Raw genomic sequence first — 25,160 nt, forward strand, 5'->3', positions numbered from 1 at the left:
GCTTCTGTCCAAACCTGCTGCCCAGGAAGGCATCAGCAAGCCTTGACCTTCAGGGACAGCCCGGGACCTCACACCACCCCTGCCCGCCCGCTGTCTCCTTCCCCAGTACCCTGGGGGCTCGCACCCCTGCCCGAGTACTGGGTATCTAGGACGTTGGGGGGGATGGGGCCCCAGCTGCAGGGACGGGGCCAGACTGCTGAGGTCCCATGTGACTCTGCTGATCCTCTGTGCCCTCCTCACAGCCCGGTCCCTGCCCTCCCTGTATACTCCAGCCTGTGAGGCTCTGGCTGACACCCAGACTCCCGCTGAGCACAAACCTGACCTCCCAGGAAGCTCCCAGCGCACAAGAGCCTCCTTCACCTAGACACCTGCAGCTTATGTAAGCCGCCCCAGCCCCTCTGGGGTCCTGGCTTTTCTTCCCATAGATAAGGGTGGGTTGCAGTGAGGGTGGAAGAGGAGACAGAGTGGGAAGGTGGGGGGGGACCAGTGGTAAGCCACAAACTAGGATAGCATCTGCAGGGCAGAGGCTGACAGAGCCTGGGTCAGAGGTGGGAGCTGCCCTCAGAGCCCCAGGTGGAGCCCCAAGTGCAGACTTTTGGGACACTGCTTGCCACAGGCTGGCACAGGGCCCGGACCCACTGTCCTGAGCCTGTGTGTTGTCCTTGGGAGTCCTAGACCAGGTCCTGGGCCTTGGCGTCCTGTCTGTAAGGGGAGTGGCCATCACTTCCTGGGAGCCCGGGCTGGTTTGGGAGAGGGCCAGGTCGAGGGCTGGGAGGGCAGGTGCACTGGGCCCCGCCCTCTCAGTTCTCTGTATTGGGCTTTGTCTGATGAGACGGTTGGAATGCTAAGGGTCTGGATGATCTGGCGGCCCTAACCCCTCACGAACCCCCACGCTGGGGCTGAGTGCCTGGGGCGGAGGCAGGGAGATCAGGGCTTCCCCTTGGCTGCCTTGTTTGAGCATTTTCAAACTTCGTTTTCTTTTTTCAATTTTTATTTATTTTTGAGAGAGAGAGAGAGAGAGAGAGCATGAGCTGGGGAGGGGCAGAGAGAGGTGGGGACAAATGATTTGAAGCGGGCTCTGTGCTTTGATGCTCAATCGGATGCGGGGCTCGAACTCACCAACCACGAGATCATGACCTGAGCCGAAGTTGGACACTTAACCAACTGAGCCACGCAGGCGCCCCTGCCCTGTATGAGCATTTTTAAAGGACTTCTCCCCTGGTCCCCCACCTCAGGCTTTCCTGTGCAGCCAGCCCCTGACTTCTTGAGGGTTGGGGGACAGGGACTGGATCCCATGTGCCGAGGCTGGAATCGGGTTCTTGAGGATGCCTCACAAAGGCCTCCAGAATAAAGGGGAGCGTGGTGATGGTGCCCCATTTACTGCTGGGGTCCTCCTGGTGAAGGCAGGGGTCCGGTGGCTGGGCCTGCAGACCTGAGCGGTGGGCAGTGCGCTGTGAGGTGGCGCCCTGGGACCCCTGGTCTTCGAACTGGGAAGTGAGATTAAGAGAAACGAGGACAAAGGGCCGGGGGGCGGGGGGCCTGCAGACCTGGGGACACTCGAGGCCTCCTGTGAGGTGTAATTGGATCCCTCCGACCTGCCAGACACGGGGCATCTGCGGTCCTGACCCCGGGCCTGTTCCTCCACCTCCCAGGGCCCCGTCCTTTACATAAGGCCCCAGCAGGCTGGGCTGTAGTCCAGGACCGCGGCCATGGCCTTCACAGACCTGCTGGACCGCCTAGGCGGAGTGGGTCGCTTCCAGCTCGTCTACACGGGCCTGCTGCTGCTGCCCTGCAGCCTGCTGGCCTGTCACAACTTCCTGCAGAACTTCACGGCTGCCGTGCCTCGCCACCATTGCCAAGGCCCCGCCAACCACACCGCGGCCGCCACCAACGACTCGGGGGCCTGGCTCAGGGCCGTCGTACCCCTGGACCATGTGGGGGACCCCGAGCCATGCCGGCGCTTCAAGGAGCCTCAGTGGGCCCTCCTGAGCCCCAACACGTCTGTCCGCGGGGCGGCCACGGAGGGCTGCAGGGACGGCTGGGTCTATGACCGCAGCGTTTTCCCGTCCACTATCGTGATGGAGGTCAGTGGAGGCCGGGGGCGGGGTGGCGGGCTGCTGCCTGAGGCCGAGGCTGGAGCGTCCCTCTCTCCCCTGCAGTGGGATCTGGTGTGTGAGGCCCGCCCCCTCCGCGACCTCGCTCAGTCCATCTACATGGCCGGCGTGCTGGTGGGTGCCATTGTGTTTGGTGGCCTTGCAGACAGGTGAGCCTTTAGGGAGGAGGGTCCCAGCCACCTGAGCCTCTTCATTAATTTTTCTTATTTCTGTATTTTTAAAAAACAGTTCTTAATGTTTATTTATTTTTGAGTGAGAGGCCGGCACGAGTGGAGGAGGGGCAGAGAGAGACACAGAGTCCAAAGCAGGCTCCAGGCTCCGAGCTGTCAGCACGGAGCCCGACGTGGGGCTTGAACCCATGAACCGTGAGACCTTGACCTGGAGCTGAAGTCGGATGCTTAACCGACTGAGCCACCCAGGTGCCCCTAACGTTCCTTTATTGAGGCTTATTTGTGTATACATAACACATTCGCACGGTTCAAAATTCCAGAAGGTAGGAGAGAGCATGCAGGGACGTGTCCCTTTCCCACTCCTGCCCCGCCGTCCAGTAATTTCTAGAGGGCAGTCTGGTTTCTGTGCATCCTACCAGCGATAGTTTATGACTTTATGCAGTCCAAGCCAACATGACACGTGGGCACCTGCTGTGTCCCACCTTCATTATACAAATGCTGGCCCACCCCACGCATGCTTCTGTGACCGGCTTTTTCTTCACTTCGAGGCCTCTGCGTATTCCATTAGAGAGAGCCCTCCCCGGGGAGCGTTCGTGGCTCAGTCGGTTAAGCGTCCGACTTCAGCTCGGGTCATGATCTCGCGGTCTGTGGGTTCAAGCCCTGCGTCGGGCTCTGTGCTGATGGCTTGGAGCCTGGAGCCTGCTTCGGGAGTCTGTGTCTTCCTCTCGCTCTGCCCCTCCCCCCCCCCGCCCTCTCTCTCTCCCCCTCCTCCACAAAAAGAATGAATGACTGAATGAGTGAGTGTATCATGGGGTGTGTGGAGAAGAAATGTTGCCCACCCCCTTGATGGCCTGCGTCCCTCCCAGCCCAGCTAGAAAACTCTGGCCCTGGACCCTCACTGAACAAACGGGGCAGTGTCAGAACCAGACTGGGATAACCCTGCTACCCTGAACCCTGAACTTTGACCCCTTTGTGATGTGACAAGGCCCCAACCCACCCTGGCCTCCCCAACATGACCAGTTTCCATGAAGAGTTGACCCGGGGGTCCTGCTCCCAGTGGCCCGTGAGTTCCGGGGTGAGGCCTCCAGCCAGCCAGAAGTTCGCGCAGGGGACCCTCTCCCCACCTGCTGGGCCTGCCTCTGGACCTTGGCAGAATCCCTGCCTTTCCCTAAGCCTGAAGATTAGGAGGTGAGGGGGGGGCCAGAGATACTCCTCGAATGAAGGGGCCAAAGAGGAAATACATCTCTGCGTCTTCAGTTTTCTTCCACACCACGCTTCTCCCTCCCTGACCAACCTCTGCCTCCAGGGCCTGGGGCCCAGCGGATGTTCTGTTATGAGGGAGGGGCCTGGGGGGCACTTCCTCTTGCCCTCCCTGCTGCTGCCACCTCCGACCCTAACCTCGTGCCCGGCGCCTGGCTCAGGCTGGGCCGCAAGGGCCCCCTGGTCTGGTCCTACCTGCAGCTGGCAGTTTCAGGGGCCGCCACGGCATACTTCGGTTCCTTCGGTGCCTACTGTGTCTTCCGGTTCCTGATGGGCATGACCTTCTCCAGCATCATCCTCAACTCCCTCTCCCTGGGTGAGTCCGGCCGAGGAGGGGCTGGCGGGGAGGGGGGCTCGTGGAAGGGGGGATGGCCGCCCTATTAGTGCAGTCTTTCCTGTTGTGTTGTGTTGGGAGTCTCACCCAGTAACCTCCACTCAGAACCCCCAGCCTGGGGTTCTTGGGTGACCTGGGCTCTCAACCATGGCCCTGTCAGCAGTGAGCTGTGGACCCTGGGTTTCGATTTGCCCACCTGTATGCTGAGAGGGTTGAATTATTTCCTGTGTGAATAAGTCAACGATAACCACTTAGTAAGCGCCTACTGTATGCCAGACTCGTTGTGGGCTCAGGGCGGGGACCCAGAAGGGAGGTGAGATACAGTGGCCCCCAAGGCTGCGGGGCTTATGTGGCTCCAAAAGGGGCAGGATTCACCCAGGCCGCAAAGGTGGTGACTCCACAGCGCCATGGTGGAGACCTTACGCCCTGGAAGCCAAGTGGGAATGTCTCCCCCCCGACCCCCCGTCCAGGCCGAAGTAACAGGGTCCGTCCTCACTCCAGGCTGGTTTCAGGCAGCTCCCGGTGGCTCTGGCCCGGCGCACCTGCTGATGACTTAGTTTGGTCCCGGGACAGGCCCAGGGAGGGTCTGAGGGATCCAGACGGCTGCCAAAGACGGAATGGATCTTTCGTTTCAGGGGTGGGGGAGATCTTGGGGCTGGAGAACCGGGAGGTGCCAGGCCGGCGCACCTGACAGCCCCCCTCCCTGAATCAGGACATCGAAGGTTGCACGAGCTCACTCAGGATCCCAGCAAATCCCAGCCCACTCGCCTCAGCCTTCGGGATGGGGTGTCAAGCCACAGCCCGTGGGATCTGAAGGCAGGAATGGACATGCATGGCCCATCTCATGCTAGAATCGCCTCTATGACACACACACACCCCTACGTACACATGCACGCATATACACACACCCCTCCCCACACACATACATGCACCGCCGTGTACCTGATGCTCCTCTAAGCACCAGAGACCGAGCAACGAACAAGGCAGATCTCTGCTCCCGTGGAGCCCGTGCTCTTGTGCAGGAAGAAAGATAGTAACACAAATAAGTAGATTATATAGTATGTTGGAAAGTGATAAGTGCTACAGGAGAAAATTAAAGCCCGCAAAGGAAATAAGCTTGGGGTGGGGGGCAGAGGGAGGGGGCAGTGGCCAGGGAAAGTCCTCACTGAGAGGGGTCACTGAGTAAAGCTCGCAGGAGGGAGGGAGGGCATCTGCCGCTATCTGGGGGGAAGAACATTCCAGGCAAAGACCCCGAGGGGTGTGTGTTTCTAGTGGGCTCCAGAGGAGGGGGTCCTTGTGGCTGGAGCAGAGCACGGGGTGGGGAGGGGGCAGGGGAGTGGTGATGGATGAGGTCAGGGAGTTGGGGGGCAGACCCTTAGGCCCTGTGGCCATTTACAAGACTTTGGCTTTCACTCTAAGCAAGACGGGGGCCACTCCAGGATCCCGAGCTGCGGAGAGGATCTGGCTTAGCATTTGCCAGGATCCCCGTGGGGGCCAGTTCCGGGGCTCCCGTGCCGGTCAGCAGGCTGCAGACGGGCTTGGGCCAGGGGGTAGCAGGAGGAAGCAAGAGGGGTTCTGCTAGATTCTGCCCGTGGAAGCAACAGGATTTGCTGATGGCCTGGACACACGATGGACACAGGAGCTGGCTGCTCATGGGGAAGACGTGTCCTCGTTAATCTGTTGTGGTTGCCTTCTACAAGCGTGCATGATTCAACCAGTCCCCCATAGATGGGCATGTAGGTTGTTCCCAAGTTTTGCTGTTTACAAAACAATCATGTAATTAAGAGCCATTCTATTTCCTTTCCTACCAACCATCGACATCTTTTGCCTGTTTTTTGTTCGTTTGTTTTGCCTTTTCTTCCGTTTCCTATGGATTTGTAGGAACCGGTCCAATGTTAGGGAAATTCGCCCTCTATCTGTAATTTGAGTTGCAAATTTTTTGTTCCTTTGCTTGTGTTTGCTGATCTTGTGACCTGGCTTATGGTGTTTGTTTGTGTTTGTTTATATTCAGGCGTTCCTGTGTTTATAGAGTCAAGTTTTGTTGATCTTCCCTTTGGTTGCTTCTGGGTTTTGTGACTTTCTTAGAAAAGCCTTTCCTGACTCTAGGATTGAAAAAAAAAATCTGCCGTGATTTTTCCTAACATCCTTGTGGTTTTATTGGTTATGTCTGATTCTTTGGTGCTCCTTGTGTCTCAGTAGATCTCGGGAAAAATTTCAGGTGTCCACAGAGTCCCTATAAAGGGCACAGGTGAATGAGACAACCCCGTGGGCTATGAGTCCCACTGATCCTGTCCTGCTTTTCTCTGCAGTCGTGGAGTGGATGCCCACCCGGGGCCGGACCGTGGCGGGGGTCTTGCTGGGGTACTCCTTTACCTTGGGTCAGCTCATCCTGGCCGGAGTGGCATACGTGATCCGCCCCTGGCGGTGGCTACAGTTTGCTGTCTCTGTTCCTTTCCTCATCTTCTTCCTCTATTCTTGGTATGTCCTGACAGAGAGGGGCGTGGGGCGTGGGGCGGATGACAAGTTTGGGGTATGCGGTGACCCACGAAAGAGGGTCGATGCCTGTGGAGGCCATGGGCTCACAGGTACGGCCCGTGGCTTATCGGGAAGCTCCAATAAAATCCCTTACACTCGCGTGGGGCTCCAGAATATTACAGCGGTTTTGCCTCATCAGTTCCTTTGCAACTCACAACCAGTGGGGAACCGAGGCACAGCCCAGGGAGGGCCCGTGCCTCATTTAAGCTACACACCAGCGTCAGAACCAGATTCAAAACTGGATGTGTGGCAGTTACTAGATGCCCTTCAGGGATTCCCTGTCTGGTGCGCGCTGAAAAAGGCAAGCTGGCACGTCCCAGTCTTCCGGATTCAGCAGGCAGCAGGAGAGGTCACCTTTCAGGGTCCGAAGGAAGGGGAACGAAGGTGTACTTGGGTCTGGAGACTGGGTTCCGCTCAACGCTGCCATTCTTCGTCCTTCTTTCGGTCACAGGTGGCTGCCAGAGTCATCCCGATGGCTCCTGCTCCATGGCAAGTCCCAGCTAGCTGTGGAGAACCTTCGGAAGGTGGCTGTTATGAATGGGAGAATGGAGGAAGGGGAAAGGCTGACCAAAGAGGTGGGCAGCAAGGGTGCAAGGAAGAGTAGGAACCATTTCTCATCTTGCTGGTGGCCGGCCTCAAGATGTACCAGGATTTAGTAGCTTTCCAGGACTCGTCCACCATCCAGGTGGAGAGGCGGCGGAATTAGCAGAGTAGGATGAGTTCCGGTCTGGCCAAAACGATCGCCATCGAACGGCTGTGTGGTCCGAGATAAATAATTTAACTGCTTTGTTGATCAGGCCATCCCTCTATGCAATGGAGGGGCGGGGGGGGACCCCATTCCCATCGACGCCTCGCTGAAACTTAAATACAATAACAAAATAAAATGAAAACATTAACATAGAAATCATAAAATGAAATTATCGAAGAATCAATAATAAAAGTACCATGTATTATAAATACCCTCATAAGATAATTACCATTTATAAGACAGTCACCAGTTATTATAAATTAAGTACCATTTATCGAGCCCCGTGCTAGGCACCATGCTAAGGTACATAGTTTTATTTATTTATTTATTTATTTATTTATTTATTTATTTAATCTGAGAGAGAGAGAGAGCACACGAGTGGGGGAAAGAGGCAGAGGGAGAGAGAGAGAATCTTAAGCAGGCTTGATCCACCCTCCTTTGACCGTGACCTGATCAAGAGTCCGACACTCAACCCACTGAGCCACCCAGGTGCCCCCATAATCTCATTTAATCGTCACTGTAGCAGATAAGGAAACTGAAGTTTGAATGCCTCACGTCATTTGCCTAAGAACACACACGGTGGCGAGTGGCAGAACCACGTGAAACCCCTACCCCTGACCACTGGCCAAGCCAATCTCAGATCCTCTACCGGAAGTGAGGCGTGAGGGTCTCTCTTGAACCACAGGTGGCTATTTCAGCCTAAGCAGCAGGCAGCTCAGGAGTCTTGGAACTCGCATGAGAGCCTCTGCTTCATTCTAAAGCTCGGGACACAATCTGTCGAGGGCCATTGGTCTCAGGACAGAGAGGAGACTAGAAACAGCCGTCTTGCCAGAGAACTCAACCTTGACCTTCCTCTCCACAGATGAAGGGACTCCTGGCAGGAAGATAGGATCCCAGATCCTTCCCTTCCGCTGATCAACCTTTCCTTGCCCAGGTGGTGAGCTCCTACATCCAGAGTGAAATAGCAAGTGTCTGCCCCTCCAACTCAGTCTTGGACCTCTTCCGAACCCCGGCCATCCGAAAGATCACGTGCTGTCTCATGGTGGTCTGGTAGGTGATGTTCTCAAGCCCAAGTCTTTGACCTGAGGCTGGGACATGCCTTTTATCCCCACTGCCAAAGTCTGTTCTTAAATACTCTTAACGTAACAGGCAGGTGAGCCTTGTGAATTCAATCTTGTTTCATACTCTTTCTCTAGGGTCCTCTGAGCCTCTGCTGGGCGCTGACATGTGGTCATAGATGAGACATCTGGGCTGACCTAGAGACCCCAAATCTGGGCAGTGGGTCTCACCTTGGTGGAGGGCCACCTGTTGAAATCACCCACACGGCTTTTCCCAAATGCACCTTGTCCCATCCTGATATGCCCTTGGGGCTCTCCAGGAGATTCTGGGAAGTGTCCCACTCTAGAAAAACACTTGTGGGTCCAGAAGAGGACAGACAGGGAAACAATAATGTCTATGAGGTATGACAAGTGTCCTTATGGCAGTTCTCTTGGCTGGGGATGCTGAGTGCTTCGTGCAGGAAATGGCATTTAGGGGGATTTTACAAAATGGCTGTGGAGTTTGCCACATGAGCAGGAAGAAATTCACAGCAGCTGTGTAGATGGGCCTGAAGATGTAAAAAGGATAAAAATACAGGGCCGCCTGGGTGGCTCAGTCGGTTAAGCGTCTGACTTTGGCTTAGGTCATGATCTCGCGGTTGATGAGTTCAAGCCCCGCATTGGGCTCTGTGCTGCCAGCTCAGAGCCTGGAGCCAGCCTCAGACTCTGTGTCTCCCTTTCTCTCTTCCTCTCCCCTGCTCGTACTTTGTCTCTCTCTCTCTCTCTCTCTCTCTCTCTCTCTCTCAAAAATGAATTAACATTAAAAAAAAGTTTCTTTTAATGGGTAAAAATACAAAAGCGATCCGTTCCCCTTGGCACAGACTGGAAGCTGGCAAATCCTCAGATGAGGAGCTGATTTAAAAAATGGGAGGGGACCATTGTCATTTCACTTGACAGAATAATAGTAACTGTGAAGTAGGGATATTTGTGAAGTAGGGAACACAGTCTATGAATGACCTGTTCTCCGGAGCAGAACCAGCCCTCGGGTTTAGTGGGAACCAGCCAGGCAGTGATAGAAGACAGACTCCCTGGGTGACCTTGAACAAGCCAGCCAGCCTCCTGGTGCCACAATTTTCTACTTAGATACCTACCCCTAAGGTCCTTTTGAGCACTGAACGTTTGGGGGCGCCTGGGTGGTTCAGTCGGCTGAACGTCTGACTTCAGCTCAGGTCACGATCTCGCGGTTTGTGAGTTCGAGCCCCGCATCAGGCTCGCTGCCGTCAGCCTGTCGGCGCAGAGCCCGCTTTGGATCCTCCGTCCCCCTCTCTCTGCCCCTTCCCTGCTTGCGCTCTCCCAAAACTAAATAAGTGTTTAAAAAAAAAAGAGAGAGAGTGAGAGAGAGAACACAACTTTTGGACACGTAACCCCACACCTGGCTGGGGTTTAAGCGCTCAGGTAGATTCTATTCTCTGATTTAAGTCTGGAACTGTATCTGCTGTGCATTGGAAATGTGGAATGGTCCACCACTCTGGACCTTGAGAGGGCTTCTGCCCCAACAGTGTTGCCCGTGGGGCAGTTCTGGCTCTGGGCAGCCAGAGAACTCCTTGGAACCCAAGTCAGGGAAGGGACGCCCTACCGCGGTCACCCAGCTGACCCAGGCTTTCCCCTGGCCTGCGAGCTTCCAACTTTCCTGTCTTCTTCCCACTGGAAAGAAACATCATAAATTAAAAATTCCAGGGTGGGCGTGCCTGGGTGGCTCAGTCAGTTAAGCGTCCAGCTCTTGATCTCAGGTCTTGATCTCAGGGTCGTGAGTTCAAGTCCCACGTGGGGCTCCACTCTGGGTGTGAAGCCTACTTAAAAAACCAAAAAACAAAGAAACCAAAAAGTTCCAGGGTTGAAAGTCCCCTCTTGGATCCCTCTGGGAAGAATAAGCTAAGGCCCATTTCTGTTAAAAGGGAGTAACGTGGACAGCTAGTGACCGGGCCGCCCAGATGGTTTTTCTGTCAGCGGGTGGGGAGGTTCGGGAGGAAGGTTAAGTGCTGGGAACTGGTGGACTTTCACAAACTTCTGTTGTAAATGCTTTCTGTTAACTTGCATTTCTCTTTCTTCGCTGGCTTTTTTCCTAGATAAAAAGTACAGCGTCCTCATTGAGAAAAATATTTTCTTTTCAAACAGCTCAGAAACATACAGGCAGTACAGTGTGTTGGTTAAGAGGCAGGACTCAACTGTCCTTCGATTAAAAAAATAAAACAAGGGGGGCGCCTGGGTGGCGTAGTCGGTTAAGCGTCCGACTTCAGCTCAGGTCACGATCTCGCGGTCCGGGAGTTCGAGCCCCGCGTCAGGCTCTGGGCTGATGGCTCAGAGCCTGGAGCCTGTTTCCGATTCTGTGTCTCCCTCTCTCTCTGCCCCTCCCCCGTTCATGCTCTGTCTCTCTCTGTCCCAAAAATAAATAAACATTGAAAAAAAAAAATAAAAAAAATAAAAAAAAAAATAAAAAAAAATAAAACAAGGGGCGCCTGGGTGGCTCAGTCGGTTAAGCGTCCGACTTCAGCTCAGGTCACGATCTCGTGGTCCGTGAGTTCGAGCCCCACATCGGGCTCTGGGCTGATGGCCCAGAGCCTGAAGCCTGCTTCCGGTTCTGTGTCTCCCTCTCTCTCTGCCCCTCCCCTGTTCATGCTCTGTCTCTCTCTGTCTCAAAAATAAATAAACGTTAAAAAAAATAAATAAAATAAATAAATAAATAAATAAATAAATAAATAAATAAAACAAAAACAAAAGAGGCGGGACTTGGAACCCGATCGCTTGGATTAGAATCTCAACTCTTGCCGCTTACTCTCTGTGTGATCTCGGGCGAGTTACTTAGCCTCTCTGTGCCTCAGTTTCCCCATATGTAACATTGATGTCATAAAAGTATCTACCACATAGGTTGCTTGTGAAGATTAGAATTTTTTAAGAAATTTTAAGATGTTTTATTTACTTTCGAGAGAAAGAGACCATGAGAGGGGGAGGGGGCAGAGAGAGAGAGGGAGACACAGAATCAGAAGCAGGCTCCAGGCTCTGAGCCGTCAGCACAGAGCCCGACGCGGGGCTTGAACCCACTAAATGTGAGATCGTGACCTGAGCTGAAGTCGGATGCTTAACCGACTGAGCCACCCAGGCACCCGTGCTGCTGACTTTTAATAACTTTATCACACATGTAAATATCTGTACAGTGTTGTATGAATCCAGCTCATGGCACATAGCAGCTTTGCAATACTTTTTGTAAATTTTTACTTACATTCTAGTTAGTTCACATACAGCGCAATATTGGTTTCCGAGGTAGAATTTGGTGATTCATTACTTACATACAACACCCAGTGCTCATCATAACAAGTGGCCTCCTTAATGCCCATCACCCATCTAGCCCATCCCCCACCCACCTCCCTCCATCAACCCTCAGTTTGTTCTCTATTGTTAAGAGTCTCTTTTGGTCTCTCTCTCTCTCTCTCTCTCTTAAGGTTGATTTCTTTATTTTTGAGAGAGCGTGTGCACAAGCAGGGGAGGGGTAGAGAGAGGGAGACACAGAATCCGAAGCAGGCTCCAGGCTCCGAGCTGTCAGCACACAGCCCGACGCGGGGCTTGAACTCACAAACTGTGAGATCATGACCGGAGCCAAAGTCAGATGCGTAACCGACTGAGCCACCCAGACGCCCCCAGCGTGTACTCTTTTGCAACGAGTTTCTCTTGTTCAAGATCATGTTTGTGAGGCACCTCCAGGTTGCAGGATATAACTTAGTTATTTTCCTTGTGTAACATTCCACTGTATGAATATACTGCTTGTGGGGGGCTGAATAACGACCCCCCCCAAAGGCGTCTAATCTAACTTTTCAAAGTTTCTGTGAATATAAACTTTTTCCAAAATGTAAAAAAAAAAAAAACCAACATCCGACAAAAACTCTACCCAGAATATAAATATATATTTATATTTATTTAATCATATGTTCTGTCTGTATATAGTTAACTGATGAGTAGTATCGATCCCTGTCCTAATCCCAGGAGACTGACTGTTACCTTACGTGATACGAGATAAGAGAAAGTGTATGAATTGGTTTCTGCCCCCAGTTCCTCCCACAGAACCCCTAAACCCCTCATCATTTCTTAAGTGATAAGATGACTAGGAGGCAAGTAAGAATTTTGTCTTTGTTTTGGGCCCCTCCTCTTCCTGTTGACATCATAGCCTCATGTGACCCAGTCCAGAGTTTTCTAGGTTCCATCTTTTTTAAAATCTTTTTTTTTTTTCAACGTTTATTTATTTTTGGGACAGAGAGAGACAGAGCATGAACGGGGAAGGGGCAGAGAGAGAGGGAGACACAGAATCGGAAGCAGGCTCCAGGCTCTGAGCCGTCAGCCCAGAGCCCGACGTGGGGCTCGAACTCCCGGACCGCGAGATCGTGACCTGGCTGAAGTCGGACGCTTAACCGACTGCGCCACCCAGGCGCCCCAAGGTTCACCATCTTTGATGACACAGGATGTGGTGGTGTCAGGGGCCACGAGGAGAAAAATATCATTTGGGGTCGTCGGACTCTAGACTGGTTTCACATAAGGGAGCAGGGATGAGGCCTTTGTCTTCCCCACCCTTGGAAAGTCATTCTTACCCCAAGATGAAAATAGGGCGCATGATAAAGAGCAAACTGTTATGGTTGGAGGGGGACAGAGATACTGAGCTGCTAGATGGGGGCTCCTGGGCGACTCAGCCGGTTATGCGTCCGACTCTTGATTTCAGTTCAGATCGTGATCTCACAGTGTGTGAGTTCGCGCCCCGCATCGGGCTCTGCACTGACAGCGCGGAGCCTGCTTGGGATTCTCTCTCTCTCTCTGCCCCTCCCCTGCTCTCTCTCTCCAAATAAATAAACTTAAAAAAAAAAAAAAAAAAAAAAAGCTGCTAGACAGCCAGGCTCCATCCATGACCCCTCCCTGAAATACAAGAGCCTTTCCGAAATGCCATGGGGAGGGGTATGGCCTTGCAGCAGACCCCTGGGCAGAGGAGGGGAGATGAGGAGAGGGGTGGAAAGTGAGAGGACAGGGCTTTTTCCATGAGAGTCTTTGTCCTCATCTGAGCCCTTCCTTGCTGTCCTTGGGGTCCAGGTTGCCCCACATTCCTGCCAAAACCATGCCAGAAAGGAGGCCAGGGGCTCTGGAGGCCTTATTAGGAAGGGAGCCCCAGTGTTCGCTCAGGAGACGGCAAGGCAGGGAAACACGAAGGATAATTGTGTTGTGTTTGGATAACGTGACAAAGTTGTTTCCACGATGGGGAGAGGAGCGCGGTTTCCTTCCCAGAATGCCTGTCTCCCCACCAGACCGGAAGTCCCGGGAGGGCAGGCCGCGTCCATCTTGTTCACGGCCGTGTGCCCGGACGTGGTGGAACATTTATTTCCATGCTGTGAAGGAAGAAAGGCAGGAACATGTACACCGGAGAGAACGAGGAAGGGGGAAGAAGACAGAGAAATACCAGACAGAGGGGGAAGGAGAGCATGAGGGCTCAGCGTCCGGGAAGCCGAGGCAAGAGGAGCCCACCAGAAGGGAAGGGTCGGCGGAGGACGGGGTGGGGACAGAAGGACATCGAGAGGGGGTCCGAGCAATGCCCCTGATGTCCAGGCAGGTAAGGAGACTGATGAGGCAGAATTGGTCTTTCCAAGGTCAAAGTATCTACGCTAAAGCAAACAGGGACGCCTGGGTGGCCCAGTCGGTTAAGTGTCTGACTTCGGCTCAGGTCATGATCTCGTGGTCAGTGAGTTCGAGCCCCGCGTCAGGCTCTGTGCTGACAGCTCAGAGCCCAGAGCCTGCTTTGGATTCTGTCTCCCTCTCTCTCTGTCCCTCCCCCGCTCACGCTCTGTTCTGTCTCTCAAAAATGAATAAACGTTAAAAAAATAAATAAACAAATACATAAATCATAAAGCATAGCAAACAAAGCCTACATCACGCTGCCTTCCCCTCAGTATTAAGAGCCACAGGGTGTTTTATCCTGGGTTTGTTTGCTTTCCAGAGTGTTCAAAATAATATGTTGGCGGCCTTGCCTCTCAGCTCCACCTGGGAGGAGAAATCAGACCCGGATTTCCCGTGGACTCCCTCAGACCTGCCCAACAAGAATTACCGTGTCACCTTTCCAGAAGCGTCTTTGCTTTTTCTCCACCTCCCCTGATTCCTGTGGCTGGGGTGGGTGGAAGGGATGGTAGGCGTTTCTCCGTCGTCGGGGGAAGGGGGCAGATGCCAGGCCCGCTTGGGAGAGCCCACCGCCGGATTCTGTTTTCCCACCTCCCCTCCCCATACGCTCCTGAGGCCGCGTCAGCATGTGGTCCGCCGGAAGCAAAACCAGGCCGACCCACAGGGCTTCATGAGGGTCGTCAACCCCAACCCCCCTTCCTCTGGACCTTGTTTTGTTTCGCTTTTTGTAAGTATGGTAAAATACACGTAACAAAATTTAGCATGTTGGCCGTTTGTGGGTGTGCAGTTCAGCATTGCTGTGTTCCAGAACTCTCCTCACCTTGCAACACTGAAACTCTGTTTTAACCCATTAAACAAGCGCTCGTTCTCCCTCCACCCGGCCCCTGGCAACCGCCGTTCTCCTTTCTGTCTCTACTTTTGTCTGCTTTGGGGACCTCGGGGAAGCGGAAACGTACAGTATTTATCTTTTTGTGACTGTTTTATTTCACCTCAAGCTTCATCCGTGTTGGAGCACGTGTCAGAATTTACTCCCTTTTGTGTGTGTGTGTGAGAGAGAGAGTGCGCAAGTCGGGGAGAGAGGCACAGTGCGGGGGGGGGGGGCGGGGAGATGAGAGAGAGAGAGAAAGGGAGAGAATCTGAAGCAGGCTCCATGTTCCAGTGTAGAGCCTGATGCGGGGCGCGATCCCACGACCCTGGGGTCATGACCTGAGCCGAAAGCAAGAGTCAGACGCTTCACCGAAGCAGCCACCCAGGGCGTGCCAGAATTTCTGCCTTTTTAAGGCTGAGTAGTTGGCCTCATACACCACACGCTGTGTCTCAACTCATCTGTCAATGGACAGTTGGGTTGCTTCTGCCTTTCGGCTGTTGTGAATCACGCAGCTATGCACACGTATGTAGAAATGTCTCTTTGAGACTCTGCCTCAGGGATGTCGTAAATTTCCGCGGAGACCCCCCCCTCCCCCCACCCCACCCCCACCAGGTGTGGGAACTCTACCCCCCTTTGCTGTCAGATTGGCCGTAAACCCCCTTGCCAGAAGCAGCCCATCTTCAGGTGCCGATCTCTCAGTAAACACTGGGAGACGCGGTGGGGGTCCTGTGGAGTCTTTGCCTTGTTGGAAGGCTCTCGTTTTCCCCCTCCAGCTCTTAGACGTGAAGCTCAGATCAGCCACTGAGGGCTGGAGGTGGAGGGGACAGGGGAGAACACTCACATTCCAGAGCCCACGGGCTTGGGGGAGCAGGTGGCTGGGCAGGCAAGCGGGGGGAGGGACCAGGGCTCTAAGACTCAAGTCAGAGACTTGGATTTGGTGGCGGGGAATGGGAAGTCGGGTGATATTCCCCCGAGAGAGGAGTCCTGTGTCTTTCATCCCGTGTGCTGTCCCCCGGGTCCAGAACAGTGAACCCTGGGCTGGAGCAGGACCATTCTGCTGCCTCTCCCAGGTTCTCCAACTCCCTGGCTTACTACGGGCTGGCCATAGACCTGCAGAAGTTTGGACTCAGCGTATACCTGGTCCAGGTCCTGTTTGGGCTCATAGACATCCCGGCCATGCTGGTAGCCACCACCACCATGATTTACGTGGGCCGCCGGGCCACAGTGGCTTCCTTCCTCCTCCTGGCGGGGCTCATGGTGATCGCGAACATGTTTGTGCCAGAAGGTGAGCCATCCCTCACCTTCCCGGCCTCCCTCCCCCCTTTCCAGGCTCCAAGCCTCACCCTCTGCCTCCTCTCCATGCCCCAGCCCCTCCCGAGCGCCCTGCTCCCACCACTACCCCCTCTGCCTCCCTGATCCCCTCTGGGGCTCCGAGCACCCCCGACCCTCTGCTCTGCCTCCCCCGTCTACAGACATGCAGGCCTTGCGCATGGCCCAGGCGGCACTCGGCAAAGGCTGCCTGGCCAGTTCCTTCATCTGCGTGTACCTGTTCACGGGCGAGCTGTACCCCACAGAGATCAGGTGGGTGCGTGGGGAGAAGCCGAGCAGCACCTGCCCCAACCTGGAAGGCCCGGGAGCTCCAGGTCGACACCTGCTGGGCTTGCTGAAGCAGGACCCCCTCTCCTCTCTGCTCTGCCCCCTGGCACCCAGGCCCTGGCACTCCCAGCCCTCTGGGAGGTCTGGGCCATGGCCACTGACCGGTCCACACTTTCTAGGCAGATGGGGATGGGCTTTGCTTCGGTCAGTGCCCGCTTTGGGGGTCTGACTGCACCCCTGGTCACCACGCTTGGGGAGTTCAGCACCATCCTGCCGCCCTTGGGCTTCGGGGCCACCTCGATCCTGGCCAGCCTGGCTGTCTGCTTCCTGGCTGAGACCCGCAACGCGCCCCTGGTGGAGACCATCGAGGCCATGGAGAGGAGGTGAGGAGCCTCTGGGCACGGTGGGGTGGGGGTGGCCAGACAGGCCCAGGTCCCCCGTGACACAACCCGGGGCAACGAGTGTCCTCCTGCGGCTGCTACGATGTCATGGTGAGTGGGGCCGTACTGGGAGACTCGTGTAGGCCGCGCCTACGCTTGTGTCTGGGATCTCGGCTTAGCGTCCAACAAGGACAGAGCCGGCAAGCAGTGTCAAAACAGAGCCCAGAATAAACCGTGGGCCAGGCAAAGCAGGAACGTGAGCTGAAGTAAAGCGGGGCAGAGGAGCAGGGATGGCAGTTTGTGGGGAGGGGAGGTATCACATCCTGACTCAAAGACAGGCCCGTGTGGCTGCCGTGGTGGCCTTCAGATTTGGCTCAGAGATTCCTGGCAACAGAAAGGGAGAGCCCGTTAATGACTTTTGTCCTACTGTCAGAGAGAAAAAGTGATACCAGTTCTCTGGGGAAAGTGAAACTTTTCTCAACAGTTGGCACCAGATGAAATGTCTCTAATGATCTCCTTAGAGAGGTCACCGAGTAAGGTGACAATGTCTTTGACGATGTTTCTAAAAGTGCCAGGGTGGGGGCACCTGGGTGGCTCAGTCGGTTAAGCCTCCGACTTCGGCTCAGGTCATGATCTCGCGGTCTGTGAGTTTGAGCCCCACATCAGGCTCTGTGCTGACAGCTCAGAGCCTGGAGGAGCCTGCTTCGGATTCTGTGTCTCCGTCTCTCTCTGACCTTCTCCCGCTCCCACTCTGTGTCTCTCATTCTCAAAAATAAATAAACATAAAAAAAATAAAAATAAAAATAATCCCCCGTGAGCATCCTACATCTAACCTGAGCCATGGCCTAGGGCTGGACTCACATAGATCAAGGACAAGGACATATGCTTTGGCAGGTCCTGCCAATTCTGCCTCCAAAATGTCTTTAGAACCTGTCCATCTCTGTCACCCCTGTGACCATCCCCCTCCTGGTCTAGATAACTATACAAGCCTCATAGCCTCCCCTGTCCCTTCCACTTTCTTCTTTTTTTTTTAAGCTTATTTTGAGAGAGACAGAGACAGCATGACCAAGGGAGAGAGAGAGGGAGAGAGAGAGAGAATTCCAAGCAGGCTCTGTGCTGTCAGTGCAGGGCCCCACGAGGGGCTCAAATCTACGAAACCGTGAGATCATGACCTGAGCCAAAACCAAGAGTCAGACACTTGACCAACTGAGCCACCCAGGTGCCGCTCCACTTTATTCTTCATACGGCAACTAGTGCAAAAGGCTTGCCATGTAAAGAAACACACCATTCCTCCTTGGAACCCTTCACTGGCACCTTTTTACATTAAAGGTAAAATCTGAAATCTCGGGGTACCTGGGTGGCCCGGTTGGTTGAGGGTCCGACTTTGGCTCAGGCCATGATCTCATGCTTTGTGGGTTCAAGCCCCATATCAGGCCGGCTGCTGTTAGCACGGAGCCCGCTTTGGATCCTCTGCCCCCCCCCCCCTCTCTCTGCCCCTCTCCCACTGGAGCTCTCTCGCTCTCAAAAATAAATAATAAAAACATTTTTTAAAAATCTGAAATCTTAAAAAAAAAAAAAAAAAAAATCTGACCTCTTACAAGGCTCCCAGGATCTGGCCCCTGACGCCACCGAGGCTGTTCTCTCTGTCTGGAATGTTCCTCCCCATGCTCTCTACCTGTTTAATTCCCACCCACACTACACATGTAGGTCCAGACGCCCCAGATGCTGGGTAAATATTTGTCGGGAACCCAAGCCAGAGCCTGTTTGCAGGTGTTCTGAGATGTTGCCTGAGGGACCCAAGTACATGAAAATGCAGCCGGAGAAGTGCCCTCCCCTGATGTTACTGCGATGGTTCTGATCCCGGCCATGTTTAAGATCACATTTTGCTTTCCCTGGCTATAGAGAAATCCCACCAATGCCAAATGAAATTCTAGCTGGGGTAACACCGCTTCCTTTGATCCTGCCAGGAACATTTATTCTAAAACTACCATAGGTTGTTATGGATATGAACCAACAACTAAAAAATAATGGAGACCATCTACTAAAAATAGTTTTAATTTTTATGAAAGTTGATAACAAAGCCATTTTTCCCACAACAGTTTGCTGACTGGATCTGACCTAGTTGGTCCTGCCAGGAGTGTGGACAACTGAGTGACCTCCAAAAATGCAGGGAGCTCTCTTAAGCTCAACAAATGTTGCTGTGCTAGACAAGGAACTTTTTGTCCGAATCACAGGAGAGAAAGTCATTGAGACATCTCTCCCAAAGACTCGTGTGTGTATTTCCTTAGAACAAGGATGTTCTCGGGGCGCCTGGGTGGCTCAGTCAGTTAAGTGTCTGACCCTGGACTTCTTTTTTTTTTTTTTTTTTTTAATTTATTTATTTTTGAGAGAGAGAGAGAGACAAAGCTCAGGTGGGGGACGGACAGAGAGAGAGGGAGACAGAATCTGAAGCAGGCTCCAGTCTCTGAGCTGTCAGCACAGAACCCAATGTGGGGCTCGAACCCACGAACCGCGAGATCATGACCTGAGCCGAAGTCAGATGCTTAACCGACTGAGCCAGCCAGGGGCCCCTATACCCTGTTTATTTTGATTGCTCAACTTGTTCCAGATTTGACCAGCAGGACCCTTTTGACTTCTGTGTTCCCTTAAAATTCTTTAAGCACGTCCCTGTTTTCTGGCACAACCAGATATTCTAGGCTCATCACTTCCCTGTAGCTGTCCTGGGAGCAGCCATTTCTCTGAGCGTCCTGGTTCATTTAATAGAGAATGGTATTTAGAAGCCAAGATCCAGGTGAGAGGGGCTCACCGTTATTGGGGGCTTTCTACTCTCAAGCCCTCTCAGGGAACAGAAGTGGCGAATATATGAATATACATATAGATCACACACCTGTCTATCTGTTTTTCTATATCCAGAGATCATACTGAAAACGATGAGCTCACACCATTACCTCCAACCTCAATCTGACACCCCCCACCGCCAGTTTCTCCCTTCTCATATTTAACTCCCTTCCCACATAATGGCTTGAAGGCTGAATTGTTCAGGAGGGGAAGGGAAAAAAGTTTTCCATATATTCTCGATGGCACAGGCTGCTGTTCTCCTAAATAGATAAAGGACAATCCCCTTGGCCTCCCCACTCCTCCAGCCTCACATCCCTCTATCCTTCCCCTGGAGCGAGTGTAACCATGCCAAAAGGCAGACTAGCTGCACTCAAAGTCTATTTGCATTTCATATGAACTTTTGCACACAAAATTGAAGCCTGTGACTTATTAAGGAGGAAACAGCCAGATCTGGGGCAACAAAGCCTGCTTTCGAGTAGGCACCAAGCAAGGGCACGTCCAGATGGAGCCCTGCCATAAGTGAGCCAAGAAGAGTGGAGGACACAGGGAGATTTGGAGAGTTCTGGAAGTCAAAGATTTGAGCTGGTGTTTAATTTAGGCTTTTTGACATCTGATCTATGTATTTAATTATTATTCACTGAGTTCCTACTATGTGCCAGACACAGTGCTCAGTGTCGGAGTAGAGCGAACAAAAAAGATGTGATCCCTGCCCTCTTGGAGGTTTCAGAGTTAAGAGAGGCACATAGAGAACAAATACACAAAAATAAATATGTAATTAAGAGAGAATAATCGAGGGGCGCCTGGGTGGTGGCTCAGTCGGTCGGTCAAGTGTCGATTTCGGCCCAGGTCATGATCAGTTCGTGGGTTCAAGCGCCGCGTCGGGCTCTGTGCTGACAGCTCAGAGCCTGGAGCCTGCTTCGGATTCTGTGTCTCCCCCTCTCTCTGCCCCTCCCCCACTCACACTCTGTCTCTCTGTCTCAAAAATAACATAAATGTTAAAAAAAAATTTTTTTTTTTTTAAAGAGAGAATAATTGAGTGGTTGGGGATGCCCCTAGATTTGAGAGAGATGGAATGAGCCAGGCTGAGAAGGGAAGGCGTGTGTTCCTGGAAAAGGGAACACCCAGTGAAAGCCCCTGGAAGTCCCAGAGAGCTGGGAGGAGCTGAGTGATGAACCTGAAAGGCCAGCCTGGAGAGGGGCAGGGGCAGCCCTAGAGATGACTGAGAATTTAGGCTTTTAAATCAGTAGAGAAACGACCGCAGGACTTGGAGGAAGGGATTGATGTGATCTGATTTTTAAAAACCCTTTCTGTCTCCTTTGCATTAGTAAATCTCAGCCTAAATGGGGCCTTGGGTTTAGGAATTTAGACCTTTCTACATTATCACCCCCACCCCCACTGCAGAGACCTTTTTGTATACACATTTTTTTCCCCTAATCACACCCCCTCCCTCCCAATAACATTTTAATGCCACAGATATACTGTGTATCTATTCACGAACCGTGACCCTTTGGAAGACCACAAGCCATTGTAATATCTCAGATTTTTTGTCCCCTCCCCTGTACCAAGAACCACTTGTTGCCCCCTGGGGGCAATATCTCCCCCGAGAAGATTCATAGACAATGATACCCTGTTCCATCAGCCATAGGACTCCTTGTAGTTAAGATTTTTAGAACCTCTGAGGGGCTTATAATTAGATCCACATCCAGTATGTTCATGGGCTTCTTCAGGAACCTGTAAGGAGCTCTTCTTGGCAATTCCCTTCCAACCAAATATGAGACAGAAACGACTCAACTTGTTCTGATTTGGTAGGAAATAGTGATGCTGGGGAACCAGAGACAAGAGATAGCCTCTCTCATGAGTCAGTCGAGTGGAGTTTTTGATATTTGAGACAATAAGAATTCAAGAACTCCTCAGCCAATTTCGTTTTCCTCAATTTCTAATCTCATCAAATAATTACGAGTGCTGGTCACAGGCCTTGGGTGTCGAGGATTAAGAGAAGAAAATGGCTTGTCCAAGGTTCAAGTTACCCATCTCCAAGATGGCCGCAAGCTGAGAGGGATTCCCTGCAACATACCTTCTAATGCTGGTTCCCGGAGTAACGATGGAAGGGAACTTCCTCCACTTCACAGGCTGACGAAAACCCATTTGTAAATAAATTATTTCTATGTAAGTTGCCAGATCCTTCATGAATCACAAGACTAGTGTTTCTTCAGAATGGCCTAAATGCCTGGTGTGGGGTTGGGTCAACCTCTGTGACCCAGTTGGACTTATGCCCCAGATTCTGGGGGCGACACAGCAAGGGAACAGTTGACTAATAACCCTGTTCAAAAAACCCTTTTAAGTAAGACCATCACATTCACAAAGAAGGAAATGCTGATCGAAAATAAACAGAAGAGAGGTATTGAGGTCAGTCATAATGAAAGAAATGCAAATTAAAACAGGGGAGAGGTCATTTTAAAATACCCAATAATGGGGCGCCTGGGTGGCGCAGTCGGTTAAGCGTCCGACTTCAGCCAGGTCACGATCTCGTGGTCCGTGAGTTCGAGCCCCGCGTCAGGCTCTGGGCTGATGGCTCAGAGCCTGGAGCCTGTTTCCGATTCTGTGTCTCCCTCTCTCTCTGCCCCTCCCCCGTTCATGCTCTGTCTCTCTCTGTCCCAAAATAAATAAACGTTGAAAAAAAAAATTAAAAATAAATAAATAAATAAAATAAAATACCCAATAAGGAAAAAAAAAAAAATGGAAACATAGTAGTAGTCAATTAAGATGTAGGGACAGGAAGGAGGAAAGTCCTGCAACTTTTCTGGAAGTTTCTTTGGCATTGCTGTTCATGAGATGGAAGATTTTTCATATTCTTCTAAGCAGCAATGACATTTCCAGGATTCTGCCCTAAGGAAATAAGCTGAAATGTGGCCATTGTATGTGACATAAATGTTTATTTACAAGGCTATTCATCACCATGCTTGATGTATCAGGAAAAACATGTCAACTCTCCAGATCTCCAACAATTTAAATAGATTATGATATATTGTGCAATAATTAAAAGTTATGTTGGTGAAGAGTTTTTAAGGGCATGGGAATATTTATAATATACGGTTAAATAGTATATTAAAATAATTATGATAGTTTCTTAATTATGTCCAGAAATAGAGACTCGAGGGGTGCCTGGCTGGCTCAGTTGGTAGAGCATGTGACTCTTGATCTCAAGGTCATGAGTTTGAGCCCCACGCTGGGTGTGGAGATGACTTAAATAAATAAACAAAACTAAACAACAAAAAAGAAACAAATGAAACAACAAAGAAATAGGGGCTCAAAAAAGAGAAAGAAATAGGTTGAAATGGTGACAGTGGTTGCCTCAAAGTATGAGTGACGTTTAATTTTTTTTCCTAGCTGGTTTACATTTTAAAAATTATCTCCAGGTGTCTGGTTGGCTCAGTCAGAAAAGCACGTGACTCAGTCTCGGGGGACTGAGTTTGAGCCCCAAGTTGAGTGCAGAGACTACTTAAATAAATAAAACTTAAACAAATTTTTTCAACATAAAAATTATCTTCAAATTGTCTATATTGAGCAGGTTTTCTTTGGTAATTAAGGGGGAGAGGCACACAAGGAAAGCATTTATAAGCATTCAGTTAAGTCGTTTCCCAGACACAGGGTAGCCCCTCTGGGGGCCTAGAAGCTAGGGAAGGGTCTGACGCCCCTTAAAGCCTGCCATGATCTTGGAAAGACCCAGATGAGAGGCATCAGGGCCCGGACAAAGTACCAAGGATCCAATCAGTGACCTTCCATGGAGCTTCTCCCACTGGTACTGGGAGCTTAGAGAGGGGAGGGGTGGGGGATGGGCTCTCAGCCTTGCAGCAAGAGGTCTGGCGCTCCACCAAGGCCAAAGCCCAGGCCATTGGTTAGCTGGGACCTCCTGCTGCCCTCTCCTCCATGGTGAACACCAGTTGCATGGCTGACCCCGGCATGTTTTTAACCCTGACTGTATTGTATTTCAGACATTAAAAAAAGAAAGAAGACCATGAACTTCAGGTCACACAACAGGCTGCCTCTGGTCATCGTTGCTCATAAGATGACTTTTAAAAGTGATATTGAGCAAGCCTAACCATTGTAGCAGTTGGATCTGGAGAATGTGTGCCTCTGGGTTTTTTGGAATTATCTTTGAAAGCTTCTCACCCCTTCTTTTCTGCCTCTCCGCTTCATTTTTTCCATTTGCCTTTTCATTTCAACAGAGTCCGACAAGGTCTTCGCAAGGAGGATGCAGAAGAGAAGACAGAAGAAATTTCTCTCCAGCAGCTGGGAGCTTCTCCCCTCAAAGAAACCATCTAAGCTGCCAAGAGCCTGGAGCTTGCTGGCCGCACCTTCTTTGGTGTTTAGACACCGCTGGGGCTTTTCCTGACAATGATCAGGGGTGAGGTTGGCCAAGGACCGTGGTGGCCCGGCGAGTCCGTGCCAAAGAGCTGCCTACAAACCAGAGCTGTGGCGACTGGAAGAAAACCGACCAGCAGCAGCCAACTGGCGTCCCAAACACGCAGAAAGTCAAGAGCAATATGCCCAGGCACCAAAGGAGGAACTGTTTTCCCTTCCATCCTTGAATCCGCCCCCTTAAGACCTCTGTTCATTCTTATCCCACCTCAAAACACCGTCTTGGCAGCGTTAGGGTGGCTGACATTTCTGCCCCTGGTTGTCCCTGGAACAGCCCCACCCGGCTTGTTCTTGAGAACCCATTCTGCTCCACTCATGTGGCCTTTCCTCTTTCTGGCCTCATATGCAATTAAAGCTCTCTTCCCCTGTGTCTGTGACTTACCTTCTCAACTAGCAAATGTGGGACTTGCACGTGGTACGTGCTTAATAAGCAGTTGGTGAATAAGCGGTGAAACCAGACTTCGGAGACGGAGAGACCTCTAGCCCTCAGCTGCATTCCTCGCAGCACCACCTTGCAGAAACGGGATGTGGTTTGCTTCTCCACAAGTCTTGCGGAGAGACAAATCCCTGGTATGGGACAGCATCCCTCTGACCTTGTGCCTGCCTCCCTGACCTTGAACTTCACTGGAATTCAGATTAGATTTACACCAGGGATTCAAGTCCTGGCTCATTTCATAATCTTAGGCAAATTTCCTTGTCTAATCCCTTCTTCCCGGAGCGGCCAGGGAATCGACGAGATCAGTGTCCCATCCCCTAAAGCCCAGGAAAAAAGCACAATCTGGGGGGAAAAGTAAGAATATCACAGTGTGGGCAGGAACCACTGCAACCTGCCACTTTGCCAAGGTCATCTTTCAGCAGCTTAGCCCTTGGAAGGGAGCTTGAATGAGAATCCAAAAAGCTGTCCCAAGGTATCAGCCTCGAGGTACCGACTCCTCAGTCCCTCCTATAGAGTGAACCTCTCATTCAACGATCCTCCAGTGGGTTTTCCTATTTGAGTTCTTCTCAACTCACAGCCCTCAACAGCTCGGTAAATTTGAAAGGTGGAAGATTTCTGTGCCTGATCATACTGTAAGATTCACCTTGGGAGTCGTCTCCTCCAGGCAGCACTCCCTGACCTCCCCTGCCTGCCTCTGGGCTCCCATGATTCCCTCCTCACATTCC

At 52.0% G+C, this 25,160-nt stretch overlaps 1 protein-coding gene across 3 annotated transcripts; it reads left to right on the forward strand.

The window, feature by feature from the left end:
• Window positions 1–1,099: 1,099 nt before the first annotated feature.
• LOC123601942 (solute carrier family 22 member 20) lies at window positions 1,100–24,369 on the forward strand. Of its 3 annotated transcripts, none has more exons than XM_045485907.1 (10): window positions 1,100–2,084; window positions 2,160–2,263; window positions 3,706–3,860; window positions 6,188–6,356; window positions 6,865–6,988; window positions 8,096–8,211; window positions 15,837–16,051; window positions 16,239–16,347; window positions 16,542–16,745; window positions 23,807–24,369. In XM_045485907.1, the coding sequence occupies exons 1-10, from the start codon at window positions 1,710–1,712 to the stop codon at window positions 23,901–23,903; spliced, it is 1,668 nt and encodes a 555-aa protein (XP_045341863.1). In that variant the 5' UTR covers window positions 1,100–1,709; the 3' UTR covers window positions 23,904–24,369. The 3 variants fall into 3 exon arrangements, with proteins under 3 accessions (XP_045341863.1, XP_045341865.1, XP_045341866.1); XM_045485909.1 differs by having other exon boundaries at window positions 6,865–6,937; XM_045485910.1 differs by lacking the exon at window positions 23,807–24,369 and having other exon boundaries at window positions 16,546–16,704.
• The last annotated feature ends 791 nt before the right edge of the window (window positions 24,370–25,160 follow it).

The sequence above is a fragment of the Leopardus geoffroyi genome, chromosome D1 (genome assembly GCF_018350155.1).
Source record: "Leopardus geoffroyi isolate Oge1 chromosome D1, O.geoffroyi_Oge1_pat1.0, whole genome shotgun sequence".
Classification (NCBI taxonomy): domain Eukaryota; kingdom Metazoa; phylum Chordata; class Mammalia; order Carnivora; family Felidae; genus Leopardus; species Leopardus geoffroyi.